General features: G+C 47.3%; 1 protein-coding gene across 2 annotated transcripts in view; it reads left to right on the top strand.

Annotated features, from left to right (window-relative positions):
- The first annotated feature begins 2,436 nt into the window (after window positions 1–2,436).
- Window positions 2,437–12,904, top strand: part of CUNH7orf50 (chromosome unknown C7orf50 homolog) — a 101,655-nt gene continuing 91,187 nt past the window's right edge. The window contains exons 1-2 of one of the 2 annotated variants that reach the window (XM_031338493.1): window positions 2,437–2,741; window positions 7,689–7,818. In XM_031338493.1, the coding sequence (XP_031194353.1) occupies window positions 7,690–7,818 (129 nt within the window). In that variant the 5' untranslated portion in view covers window positions 2,437–2,741; window position 7,689. Of the gene's footprint in view, window positions 2,742–3,323; window positions 3,537–7,688; window positions 7,819–12,904 lie in introns of those variants that run through there. The other variant, XM_031338491.1, reaches the window with a different exon arrangement.

The following is a 12,904-nucleotide window of genomic DNA, read 5'->3' as shown; positions in this document are numbered from 1 at the left end:
ATAGACCCTAGAACACAGTTTCTGAAAGGGATGTAAATCTTAGGTGTATATCATACAGCCCCTGCAAAGGCGGCCCTACCTCTGTTTCAGGTTGTCTCCTATATGGTAGCTCTCTAGGCTCAAACTCAAAGAACCAGTGTTGGAATCTGGTCCTCCAAATCTGTCAGAATCTCTTTCACATTCCCAGCTTTTTGGCAGTTTCTTCTAGAATCAACTAATCCATTGGGAAAGATAGCCTAACCATTGGGCTAACTGTGCAGGATTTATTCTTTATTCCCCTGCCCACTTCTGTTCATTGTCCTCACCAGATTGCACAGCTAAAGTACCATCGAGTTCCCACAGAACAGAACTGATATTGCCCTCCTTCCTCTGTCTCTTCCTTCCTCTCTCTGTACTGAGCCTCCAGGATCCCCCTCCTCCCTCTCTTCCTTTCTCTCTCTGTACTGAGCCTCCAGGATCCCCCTCCTCCCTCTCTTCCTCTCTCTCTCTGTACTGAGCCTCCAGGATCCCCCTCCTCCCCAGTGCTGTCCCTCCTCCCTCTCTTCCTTCCTCTCTCTGTGCTGAGCCTCCAGGATCCCCCTCCTCCCCAGTGCTGTGATTACAGCATTGGCAACAGCCTTGGCTTTATTTATTTATTTATTTATTTATTTATTTATTTATTTATTTCATGTGAGTTCTGGTGATGGAACTCAGCAAGCACTTCACCTGCTGAACTGCATCACTAGTCCCCTCTCCCCTTTCTTTTTCTTTTTTTTTCTTTTCTTTTCTTTTCTTTTCTTTCTCTCTCTCTCTCTCTTTCTTTCTTTCTTCTTTTTAATTTCCTAAGACATTATATATCCCTACACTACCAGGCCCAAATAAAGTGTAAAAACTACTACTACTACAACTACTATGACATTATATTATTATTATTAATTTTTAAAGATTTTAATTATTATATATGAGTACACTGTAGCTGTCTTCAGACACACCAGAAGAGGGCATCAGATCCCATTACAGACGGTTGTGAGCCACCATGTGGTTGCTGGGATTTGAACTTAAAACCTCTGGAAGAGCAGTTAGCACTCTTAACCTTTGAGCCCATCTCTCCAGCCCTATTTTATTATTATTTGTGGTGCTAAGAAGGGAATCCAGAGAATTGGCAAGGACTTTAGCTCTGATTACATCACCCCCACCCGCTGTGTAGCCTTGGATAGCCTGGAACTCACCATGTAAATCAGGCTGCCTTCACACTTGTGGAGATCCACTTGCCTCTGCCCCAATGCTGGAATTAAGGTCCGTTGTGGGGTACTCATGAGAGAAGACTGCTCAGACATGGTTTAAGCCAATAGAATTGGCTTAAATTTATTAGCTGGCTCGCGACTGTTTTGTTTTTCCAAGACAGGATTTCTCTGTGTAGCCCTGGCTGTCCTGGAACTCACTCTGTAGACCAGGCTGGCCTCAAACTCAGAAATCCCCCTGCCTCTGCCTCCCAAGTGCTGGGATTAAAGGCGTGCGCCACCACCGCCAGGCTCAGGGTGAGTTTTTAAGCACTAAAACCATGTTCTGAGTTGATGTACAGCTTAAAAGAACAGTTAGCCAGAAGCTAGAAAGCAAGGTTAGTACGTGCTGAGACTTTCCCAGAACTGTATGGACTGTGATGGATTAGGCCCTTGTTTTAGTTTTCGCAGGTGGTGCTGTCTATGTGCTAAGTTTTACAGCCTCAATGGTACTTCCAACATGGAGTCAATGCACTAAGGTCTGGAGGCCTACTAAGGTCTAGGGCCCTGTTACATGGCCAGTGACAGCTATGCTAGGCCCTTTACATTACTTCTTCACTACTGTGTGTGTGTGTGTGTGTGTGTATGTGTAATGTACATATTTATTTGGAGGTCAGAAGACAACTAACTTGTGAGAATTGGGTTTTCTTCTGATTTATGGATCCCGGACATCAAACTAACGTTATCAAGCTTTACAATAAACACTTTTACCGTCGGAGCCATCTCACTGGCCTTTATGAATCTCAAGAAGACCTCGAGTTCCTTTTCTTTCTTCTTTTTTTAAAGATTTATTTATTTATTATATGTAAGTACACAGTAGCTGTTTTCAGACACTCCAGAAGAGGGCATCAGATCTCATTATGGATGGTTGTGAGCCACCATGTGGTTGCTGGGATTCGAACTCAGGACCTTTGGAAGAGCAGTCAGTGTTCTTACCCGCTGAGCCATCTCACCAGCCCAGACCCCAAGTTTCTGATCCTCCTGTCTCCATATCTTTGGTGCTGGGATTATAGGCTACAACAGGGTCCGTTGTCAATTTAGTCTGGCTTTGAACTCCCTACACAGTGGAGAATAGCCTTGAACTCCTAATTTTTCTGCCTCAGCTTTCCTAGGGCTGGGGCGAAAGGCATGCACCTTCAAGCCCGGCACCCCTCGGACTTACTAGCTTTACCATGCTGGAATTCTCTGAGCAGTGTTCCATCTGCCCTTCCCAGCACAGCATCAGCTGCCAGAATTCGGCCTCACATGCCCACGCCACCGGGAGTTGTCCTGGCAACTGCCTGCGCTCTCAGCTCAGAGGGATGACGCCAGTATCCTGCGCCAGGGCTACGCCCTCCCATGCGGCGGCCATTGGCTGGCTGGAAGACGGACACAGGCCCGGTCTAATGGATAGCGCCGATCTTCTGAGGGCGGGACGGCGCGGAACCTGCTGGGTTGGTGGTGGAGGCGCGTGGCAGAGGTGTGCGAGAGTGAGAGCTGTAGGTGCGTGGTCCACGGGTGCTGGAGGGGTGGGGGGAGGTGACGGGGGCTTGTCGCAGCCGCCCGGGGAGATGGCGTCCTGGGCCCGGCTGTGCGCCTCTGCCTAGCTCTCCACGTGGATCTCCAGAGATCCATTCAGCCACCCACCTACCCATTCACCCCTATGGATACATCCGACCACTTAGCCATTCACCCAACCCTCTGTCTACTTAAACATCCATCCACTCCTCTACCCAATTATCCATCTGTCCACCCACCTATTTACCCAGGCAGCCAGCCACCCACCCATCCATTCATCCACATCCTTCATCCACCTACCCACCCATCCACTTATCTGCCTCCAACAGTCCTTCCATGTATCTATCCTTTCAAGTTGGGTGTGGTAGTACATAGCTATGGTCTCAGTATCCTGGAGGCTGGGTCTGAAAAAAATTGCTGCTATCTCTGGTCCAGTCTTGTCTTCCAAATGAGACTCAGTTTCAAAAAAAAACGCAGAAAGGTTCTTTGGGTTCCTTTTATGTATTGGTGTCACTTAAGGCTCTGGGCCAAAACAGAGGACCAAATAGGAATCCCAGATCTAGCTCTAGTGAGCCCAGGTTTTCAACTGTAGAAGGTGTCTTATTAATGGTCTTATGTACCATGGAGGTAACCTTAGGGAGTCTGTTTCCTTTTTTGAGCTTGTTGAGGCATAGTCTTTCTGGCTTCACTGTGTACTGGGCTTACACCTCTGTCTCTGCCTCCCAGGTCACCATAGGAGAGGCGAGATGACAGATTCACACACTGCATCCAGCTTTTTATGTAAGTCCCAGGAATCGAACTCATATTATCAAGCATGTTTGGCAAGTGCTTTTATCCACTGAGAACTCCTAGCCTTCTGTCTTCTTCTTTTGTTGCTGTGTGAAGCTGTCAGTGCCTCTGGATTTCATTTCCTAAAGGACTAGTGAAGTTGGGCATCTTTTCATGTTCTTCAGTGTTTGTTCAAGACTTTTGCCCATTCTAGGATTTGCAGTGTGTGTGTGTGTGTGTGTGTGTGTGTGTGTGTGTGTATGCCAGAGGTCAGCCTTAGGTGATCCCTAGAAGCCATCTACCTTGTATTTTGTGACAGTGGCCTGGAACTCACCAGTTAGGCTATGCTGGGATGGAACTCAGGTTGTCAGGCTCAGTGGTAAGTGCTTTTACTTGCTGAACCATATTGTTCTCTCCCTCTCCCCCACCAATTCTTTTGTTTGGTTTTTGTTTTGCTTTTTGAGAGAAAGTTTCTCTGTATAACAAGCCCTGGCTGTCCTAGACTCCCTTTGTAGACCAGGCTGTCCTCGAACTCACAGAGGTCCTCCTGTTTCTGCCTCTGGAGCTCTGGGATTAAAGGTGTGCACCACCACACCTGGCACCCAAATTCTTTTATTGTGTAATTTCCAGAGTTTTTCTGTGGTGGTGGCGATGTAGGCCTTTAATCCTTGGAGGCAAAGGCAAGTGGCTCTCTGTGAGTTTGAGACTAGCGTGGTGTACAGCGGGAGTTCAGAATAGCCACGGTTGTGAAGAAATCACATTTTGAAAAACAAAGAGTTCTCCTCAGGCTTTGAATGCATATTTCATGCATGCAGTGTATGAGACAAGCACTAATTACTCTCAGTTGTCTTTACTTTCTTGCTAGCAATGTTCACTGTGAGAAGCTTTTAAATCTTGTTTTATTATTTTCATTTATTTTTTAAAATTGTTAATTTAGTGTGTGTGTGTGTGTGTGTGTGTGTGTGTGTATGTGTGTAAAACTGAGTGTATGTGTGTATACACATGTGTACGTAGGATCCCATGGAGGTCAGAAGAGGCATCAGATCTCCTAAAACTGGAATTCTAGTAGGTAAAAGCACTTGCTGCACAAGCTTGGTGACCTGAGTTCGATCCCCGGGGCTTACATAAAAAGCTGGATGCAGTCATGTTGATATGTAATCTTGACTCTCCTATGATGAGATTCGGGGTAGAGATAGGAGAGTTCCAGGTAGCAGCTATAAGCCACTGTATGGATGCTGGGAACTGAACCCAGGTCCTTTGCAAGATAGTAAGTACTCTTAACCTCTGAGCCATCTGAGCACCTTTATATTCTATTTTTAAGTGTGTATGTGTGTGTCCAGAAGTTGGATCTGGAGCAGGAGTTACAGCAGATTTTGAGCTGCTTCATATGGGTGCTGGAAACTGAATTTGGGTCTTCTGCAAAAGCTTGTGACCACTGAGCCTCTCTCCAACCCAAGGACAGAAGTTTTTAGTTATGAGATAGTCCAGCTTAATTTTCCTTTGACTATCTAGTTATTGGTGTTCTATCTGAGAGATCACAGTGTTCTCCAGAACCATGAAGGTTCATCCCTGGAAATTCTAGCAAGCAGTCTTAGGCTGGCCTGTTAAATCCTACTTTGCATGCCCATAAATTCCGACTCTCAGGATGCAGAAGCAGGTAGATCTCTGTGAGTTCAAAGTCAGCCTGGTTTATAGTGTGAGACCCTGTTTTTTAAAACAGGAGTGTATTAGGTTTGGATTCTTTTACATGTGGGGCTTGGTCCACCCTGCATTAGTTCTGAGGTTCATATTTACTCCCTCCCGTGGCTCTTCAGTGCTCCTCCAGCTGTTGGTGGATAGATTGCTCTTTGATTTGTTGTGGTACCCTGTTGAGAAGCACTCGGCCACAAATGCAGACGCTCCCTAGAACAAACACTCATTGCCTCAGTTTCGAGTTGCTGTCTTTTAAAACCTTGTAACGTAGAACCATCTTTTTCTTCTTTTTTTCACAAATAGACTTCCTGATTAACTTTTTAATGCTAACTTTCAGGGTGAGCGAAGGCCTCACTTCTCTCCTAAGCAGTGGGTAAATATTTGCTGAACTTTCCCTATTTCTTTAATGAGGTAATTGGCTGGCGTCACCACCCCTATTTCCAGTGTCAACATTCTCTCCTTCTCTTAAGATTTCTTATTACATTGCTAATTGAAACTTGTAGCCTCTGGCTTCAAATATTCTTCTTTTTTTAATGGAGAAGGCTTAGTTAAAAAAAAAAAAATAGAAAGAGCTTGGAGTTTTCTGATTTAGAATAGTATAATATTTATTTCTGTGTGCCATTGTCAGTGACTGCTCCAATGGGACTGGGCTGCCCTGATGATGCTGCCTCACACACGAGGGTTATATGACTGCAGATTTATTCTCTGGGTGTTCACGGCATCTAGATGTCTCCCATCCTTCCCACTATGCTGATCCTCCTCTTTTCTTCTTCTTTTCCTTTCCTTTTCTTTTTTGTTCTAGGGATTGAATTGGTGACCTTTCTTTCTAACCGTTAAGTTGATCTTCAGCCTTATAATCAACCTTTTGTTTTGTTTTTTAAAGTTCTCACTTTCAAGTTCCAGGCTGGTGCTCCTCCTACTTCTGCCTCCTGAGTGCTGGGATTACAGATGTGTGCCACTGTGTACAGAGAGGCAGGCTCGTAGTTTAGGATGGCCTGGAGCTAGTGACAATCCTCCTGCCTCAGCCTTCCAGGGGCACATGCCACCATCCTTGCCTTGCACGATGGTTGGTTTTACATTCATGGGCTTTTGTTTTTCCTGCTGTGTGAAGAGGTAGACCATAGGATTGGATTTGTCTCAGTACCTCTAGCTTCATTCACTCCTTATGAATGTCTTGGGCTCTGCACCAGCTCGAAGAACACCTGAGGGTCTTTCAGCCTCTCCTGTGATGGGGCATAATACCGGTCATAGCCTGCATAGGGATGTGACTTAGCCTACATTTGGAAAAGGTGAAACTGCTCCCTAATATATACTAATTAAGGAATAGGCAGATTTCTACTTTGAAACCTGTTGACAGTCAATAAAGATGGTGTTGCGCTTAATCTTTTTTTTTGTTTTTTTGAGACAGGATCTCTCTACAATACTTGCTGTCCTGGAACTTCCTATGAGAACCAGGCTAACCCAGATCTTCCAGAGAACTTTCAGAGATCTGCCTGTCTCATCCTCCCAAGTGCTAGGATTAAAAGAGTGTGCCACTGTGTCTGTCCATTGCTCTTTTTTCCTTTCCTTTACTTCCCCCACCACCCCCAAACAGGGTTTCTCTGTATAGTACTGGCTGTCCTGGAACTCACTCTGTAGACCAGGCCTGCCTCGAACTCAGAAATCTGCCTACCTCTGCTGCCCAGGTGCTGGGATTAAAGGCATGTGTCACCACTGCCCGGCTGGCTATTGCTCTCAATCTTCCCATCCAGTATTGCTGTTGAGTTAGAAGTATAGCCTCAGGTATTGTGGCCCAGGCCTGCCATCCCTAGTGGAGGCTGTAGACTCACAAGTTCAAATCCCACTTGGGCTGCAGAGTGAGCTCAAGAAGCCAGCCTGAGTCATTTAGTAAAACCCTGTTTTAAAATCAAAGAAAAAGAAAAATTTAGATATCCATGTTAAAAGGGAATTCTTGGAAGACAGTGGCCATGGCTGGATCCACAGTGGCCTATGCTTTGATCTTCTTTTAATGTTATATGTTTGGTGTATGTGTGTGTTCATGCATGTGCACACATGTTTGTACCTACACATGTGAGTACATGTGTTTGCAGGTGAGAGAACCATCAAGTATCTATCGTTCTCCATCTTATTTTTTGAGACATAGTCTCTCACTAACCCTAGAGCTCGCCAGTTCTGCTAGGCTGGCTGGCCAGTGAGCTCGAGAGATGCTTCTGTCTCCACACTCCCTTCCCTGGCTTTGCAGGTGGGCATTGTCACACCTGACTTCTTTTTCCTCCATGGATTCTGGGGCTCAAGTCCTCCTGGTTGTAGAGGAAGCATTTATCAGTGGCCCTTGTCCTGGTTAGCTCATTTTCTTTAAAGCTCCGTTTGTGTTACAAGGAGAAAGCACCCTCTGTACTCTAGCAACACAGCACTTTGTGGTACAAGGCCTCTTCCTCCCTACCGTTGATCAGCCTGCATCATCTCTTCCAGGATGGCAAAACATAAGAGAAAAGGTCTCGAAGGGGCAGGAAAGGAGAGTAAAAAGCAGAAGATCACACGGGCAGAGGAAGCGCCGAGGACATCTGAAGCCAGGCCAGGCAGGGAGACAGCCAGCCCCATGGTAAGTGACTTTTCTAGGAGCATCTCACACGGCATGCTTGATGCTTCCTGAAATGGTTATGAGACAGGGACATGGGTGCTGCGTGGGTACCCATGCTTACTGTGGACTGTAATAGACCAGCCTGGCCGACTGGGGAGTCTGGAATCTAGAGCCTTCTAAGTATATTTTCTGGAAGCTTCTCTCTTTGATGTGTGCCTGGGGTGTGGCCCAGGAACCTATGTCTAAAAACTCAAGTCTAGGGGCCAGGCCATGGCTCAGTGGCGGAGCATTGCCTAGCACGTGGGAGGCCCTGCCTTTGAACCAAGGACCAGTAAACAAACAAAATCCTTCATGCTTTATGAAAAAAAATTTGCTCATGTTTATTTACTCGTGTATGTCTCCTTGTACCTCATGGTACTGGTCTGGAGGTTGGTAGATGTCTAGAGGGAGTCAGGTCCCTCCTTCCACACTGTGGGTTCCAGGGATCAAACTCAGAGGTTACCAGACTTGGTAGCAATCACCTTTACCCCTGAGCCATCTTACTGGCCCAAATGATAGCTTTTAATACTCACTGAGAGAGAGTATGAACAATGCTAGCTATTGTTTGGGTTTGTTTTTCACCCTATTTAACATGTATCTGCCAAGCTGGGAGGTGGTGGTGCACGCCTTTAATCCCAGCACTTGGGAGGCAGAGGCAGGTGGATTTCTGAGTTTGAGGCCAGCCTGGTCTACAGAGTGAGTTCCAGGACAGCCAGGACTATACAGAGAAAAACAACAAAAGAAAAAACAAAACAAAAACAAAAAACAAAAAAAACATGTACTTGCCATGTGTATGCAGTATGCAGATACATTTAAATGTAAAAAAAAAATTTTTTTAAAGATTTATTTATTATTATGTCTAAGTGCACTGTTGCTGTCTTCAGACACACCAGAAGAGGGCATCAGATCTCATTACAGATGGTTGTGAGCCACCATGTGGTTGCTGGGATTTGAACTCATGACCTTCGGAAGAGCAGTCAGTACTCTTACCCGCTGAGCCATCTCTCCAGCCCCCTATAAAATTTTTTTTACATTTATTTATGTATGCATGTGTACACCTTCATGGTGTGTGTGTTAAAGTCAGAGGACAACTCATGGCATTCAGTTCTCTCCTTCCACCAGTGTGGGATTGAACTCAGCTCATAAGGCTTGACAGCAAGCTCCTTTAGCTGCTGAGCCATATCGGTGGCAACAGATTCATTTACATCTTAACATTTAAAATCTTTTTGTTACCTTTGAAGTTCTAGGTATTAAAGTCTTTCATTGGCAGTGAGTCACCTTTAATATCAGCTGCTCACAGCCCTCCAGACACCACCAGATACTAATATTCCAGATTTATTATTTATTAATAAATAAACCCCGTGCAGACGCACACATGATACTGTGGCTGGGCCTTGTGAGACTTTTTGTTCACTTGTTATGTAGTTCAGAAAGTCTCAAGTTTGCAAACCCACTGCCTCCTCCTGAGTGCTGGGATTATAGGTGTGTGGTCTCCTAGCAAGGCATTTTCTATTCCACCATGCTGGGGTTGGAACCCAGGGCCTTGCCCATGCTAAGCAACAGCTCAGCTGCACAGCCCTCCTCTGGTTGTCCACACATTTGCAGGGAACATGATGTTCGAGATGGGCTGCTTGTGCAATGTCCTTCATCTCTCCCTCCCTCCCTCCTTCCCTCCCTCTTCCCCTCCTTTCTTCCCTTCTTCCTTCCCTCCTTCCTTCCCTCCCTCCCTCCTTCCAGCCTTTCTCTCTCTCTCTCTCTCTCTCTCTCTCTCTCTCTCTCTCTTTCTCTCTCTCTGTACAGAAAGCAGGAAGCAATTCAGGCCTGTTTTATTCAAATTTTTCTTACGCTACATTTTGGTCTGATTGAGAACCTGGAGTTTGCAGGGGAGCCATAGGCTATCTTTGCTTTTCTGGCTACAGGTGTGGGAGGCAGGAGCTCTGGACTCTTCCATGAGGCCTGGGCACACTGGCCTTCCTCCGAGCCAGTGATGTTCTGGTGGCCTGGGCAGTAGGAGACTGGCCAACAGAGGTCGGCAGCCACACTCCTGCTGAATGGAAGCAGGAGAGGAGACTAGGGTGCGGTCCCTGGCTGGCAGGCAGCCTTTTCTCTGTGGCCACTGTGACTTAGGACTGTAGCTTGGGGACTCAGGTCCTTAGGTCCCCTTCTCATGTTTCTGGAAGCCAGTCTTGCATACAGAATGAGGCCTCTTTGCTTAAGAATGCTGATCTCTGTGGACAAAAACATTTCTTCCTTTGGCTCTCATGGGAAATTGTCGGAAGGATGTGTCAGACATATTTTTTTTTTAAAGAGGAAAAATAGGGAGAGCCAAGCCTAAGCATTCAAGAAGGATGGGTAGCCAGGCCTGCTGTTGGCAATCCCAGCACCTGGGAACTCATGGAGAAGTACTATGCTTGCCCAGTCCTGTTGCCTTGTGGCTCTGTGAACTTCTGGACTCTGCAGCAGGGAAGAGGCCTTTGTCCATACTTGGGCCACTCCATTGTCCTCCCAGAAGTGTCCGTGTGGGGAGCTCCCAGGGCCTGCACAGCCATTTCCCACAGCTCAGCGCTCTGTGCCTGCGCCAGGACCGCCCAAGTGTCCCCAAGTGCTGGGAACTTCATTGCCCCTTGGGGAGCGGTTTCCATGGAACCCAAGCTCCACTTGGGGCTCTGAGCCCTGTGGAGCTGCTGCCTGCTTAGACGATGGCTCTCTGTGTCCTGGTGCTGAGGCCTGGAGTGTGTGGGTGCCTTGCCCGAGTCCCTGCTTGCATGGTGCCCTGACTCTGAGGCCCTGGATGAGTGGGTAGTTTGTGATATCCCTGCATAGGGAGAGTTCAAACACCCCACCAGATTAGTTCCTCTTTCCTGGCTGCTGGTCTGAGAAGGCCCTGGCCCCACTGCCTCCCTCTTCCTGGATTCCCACAGGCAGCAGATTTGTGGGCCTCAGTGGGAGTTCACAGTAATTCCCTACTCTTAGTGATGCCCTGGACCACAGGCATCTTGTCCTTGTCTGCTGAAGGAAGCCATTCCTGGAGCCTAGGCCCCAATCTCTGCCTTAGTTCTTCTAGATGTCTTACAGCAAAGAGCTGCAGATGAAGCTATAGGAAGTGCTTGTACTTGGAAGGGCTGATTGGACCCTGGGCTGGGCCACACTGGCTTGCCTGGCACCTGTTTGAGCTGGGGCAAGCCAGGAGGGGGGCTGTGTTTCTGATGATGCCTCTTTGTCTCTCTCAACTGGCGAAGGCTGGTGGCAGTAGGTCAGATGTGGAGAACGGGCCAGATTGTCCCACACCAGGACCAGTCAGGCTGGATGCATAGACAGTTTTTGTTGTTTATTCATTCATTCTGTTTTGTTCTGTCTTTTGAGAATTTGCTGTGGTTAGGCTAGAATGATAGTAAAGTACTTGCTTTGCAGTCACGAGTGCAATGGGCTTGAGGGGTTGCAGCTGAGTTTGTTTCTTCTGCCATTTAAAGACTTAAAAGTCAGGGAAAACCTTAGACACAGCAGGGCAGCCGCAGGTAGCAAACTTTATTACACACGATGAAGGTGGAACTCACATGTGTGTGTGTACACCACAAAGATTATGTGTACAGTCATCCATCCAGTGGCACACAGGTCCCAGGGGCATCTTTCTCATCCATGGTGGGTCCTCCCCGATGGGACTCAGGCTGCATGGAAGCCATCAGGGCTGCTGGCTTGGTTGCTGGGCTGTGGCCCCTTAGAAAGTCACATACATCATGTGGGCATTCAGCCTGTGCTTTCTTAGGAAGCCACCCAGAAGGACATGGGAACTTTATGGCCTGGAGTCTGCCCCAGTCCCTCCCAGCCATGCTAAGATGTGACTGTCCGGCCTGAGTTTTGTCCCTACATCTTTGGGGTGAGTGGTGCTAGTCTTCATAACAGTGCCTGGAACCACATCGCTTGTCTTAGGGGAGTGGCTAGACAGTGGTCAGAAGCTGATTCTGATTCATTGCTCTCTACACCAGGCTGTGTGGGTTCCTCTGGGCCTTGCTGTGGGAAGTCTTGTCTCTTTTCTGTTCCCTGGCTGCACTGTCCTCTGTAATTGTCCTTAGTGGCTGCCGGTGCCTGCTCTGCATAGTCCCCACACATCTGTTTGCTAATGTTTGGACCTTTGGCCAATTTCTAGATTGGGGTCTTAGGAATGTGCTGTGGGCATCACTGTGAGTCTCGCTGCACTTCATCTCTCCAGGAGATTCCAGCACAAGGGTTGTGGTGCATGTGTCTGGGAACCTATGATGGAGTAACTACACAGGGTACCCAGCAGGAGGACTGGCGAGGGGAGGCGCTCTTTGAGTGGCAGCCCTGCTATAAGTGTTTAACTTAATAGCCCTCCTGTGGGCATGCTCTTATCTTACTGCCTGACTGTTCATTTTGTTGTTTCAGTCTCTTGTGTTAGCGTTCCTGTTGATGGGATTATGGGCAAGAGCCACCTGGGTTGGCTGTGTATGAGGTTGTCAGTGCTCAGTTGAGAAGCACAATTCTATTTAGTGGACACCGTCTGGTGTGGGTATAGAGTGCTTGCTTAGAGTGCACAAAGCCCTGGGTTCCATCCCCATCACTGCACAAGCCAAACGTGGTGCAGCCCTGTAATCCCAACAGCTCTCAGGAGGTGGAGGCAGGACATCCCGGCAGAGGCTCAAGGCTACCCTTGGCTACTTAGCAAGTTAGAAGCCACCCCAGGTTACCTGAGAATCTGTCTCCACGGGTGAGCTCCCTAAGAAGTTATTCAGTCCCTAAGCGGTCATCGCTAAACACATGGACATACAAGTTACACTAAATGAACCCAGCAGGATATATTTATAGATACATACTTGTGTATCTGCGTGAGTATGTGCGACAGTAATAAAGAAAGGTCATGAATTTACAGGGGAGTGTGACGGGAGGAGCTGGAGCCAGAGTGTGTGGGGTGAGAATGATGTAAGTATAGTACTCATGTATGAAATTCTGGAAAAATAACGACAAATACTAAACATAAAAGCAAATAAAGCTGGGCGGTGGTGGTGCACGCCTTTAATCCCAGCACTTGGGAGGCAGAGGCAGGCAGATTTCT

The sequence above is a fragment of the Mastomys coucha genome, unplaced genomic scaffold (genome assembly GCF_008632895.1).
Source record: "Mastomys coucha isolate ucsf_1 unplaced genomic scaffold, UCSF_Mcou_1 pScaffold22, whole genome shotgun sequence".
NCBI lineage: Eukaryota > Metazoa > Chordata > Mammalia > Rodentia > Muridae > Mastomys > Mastomys coucha.
Note: the sequence above shows the minus strand (reverse complement) of the source record. Positions and strands in the feature narration are given on the sequence as shown.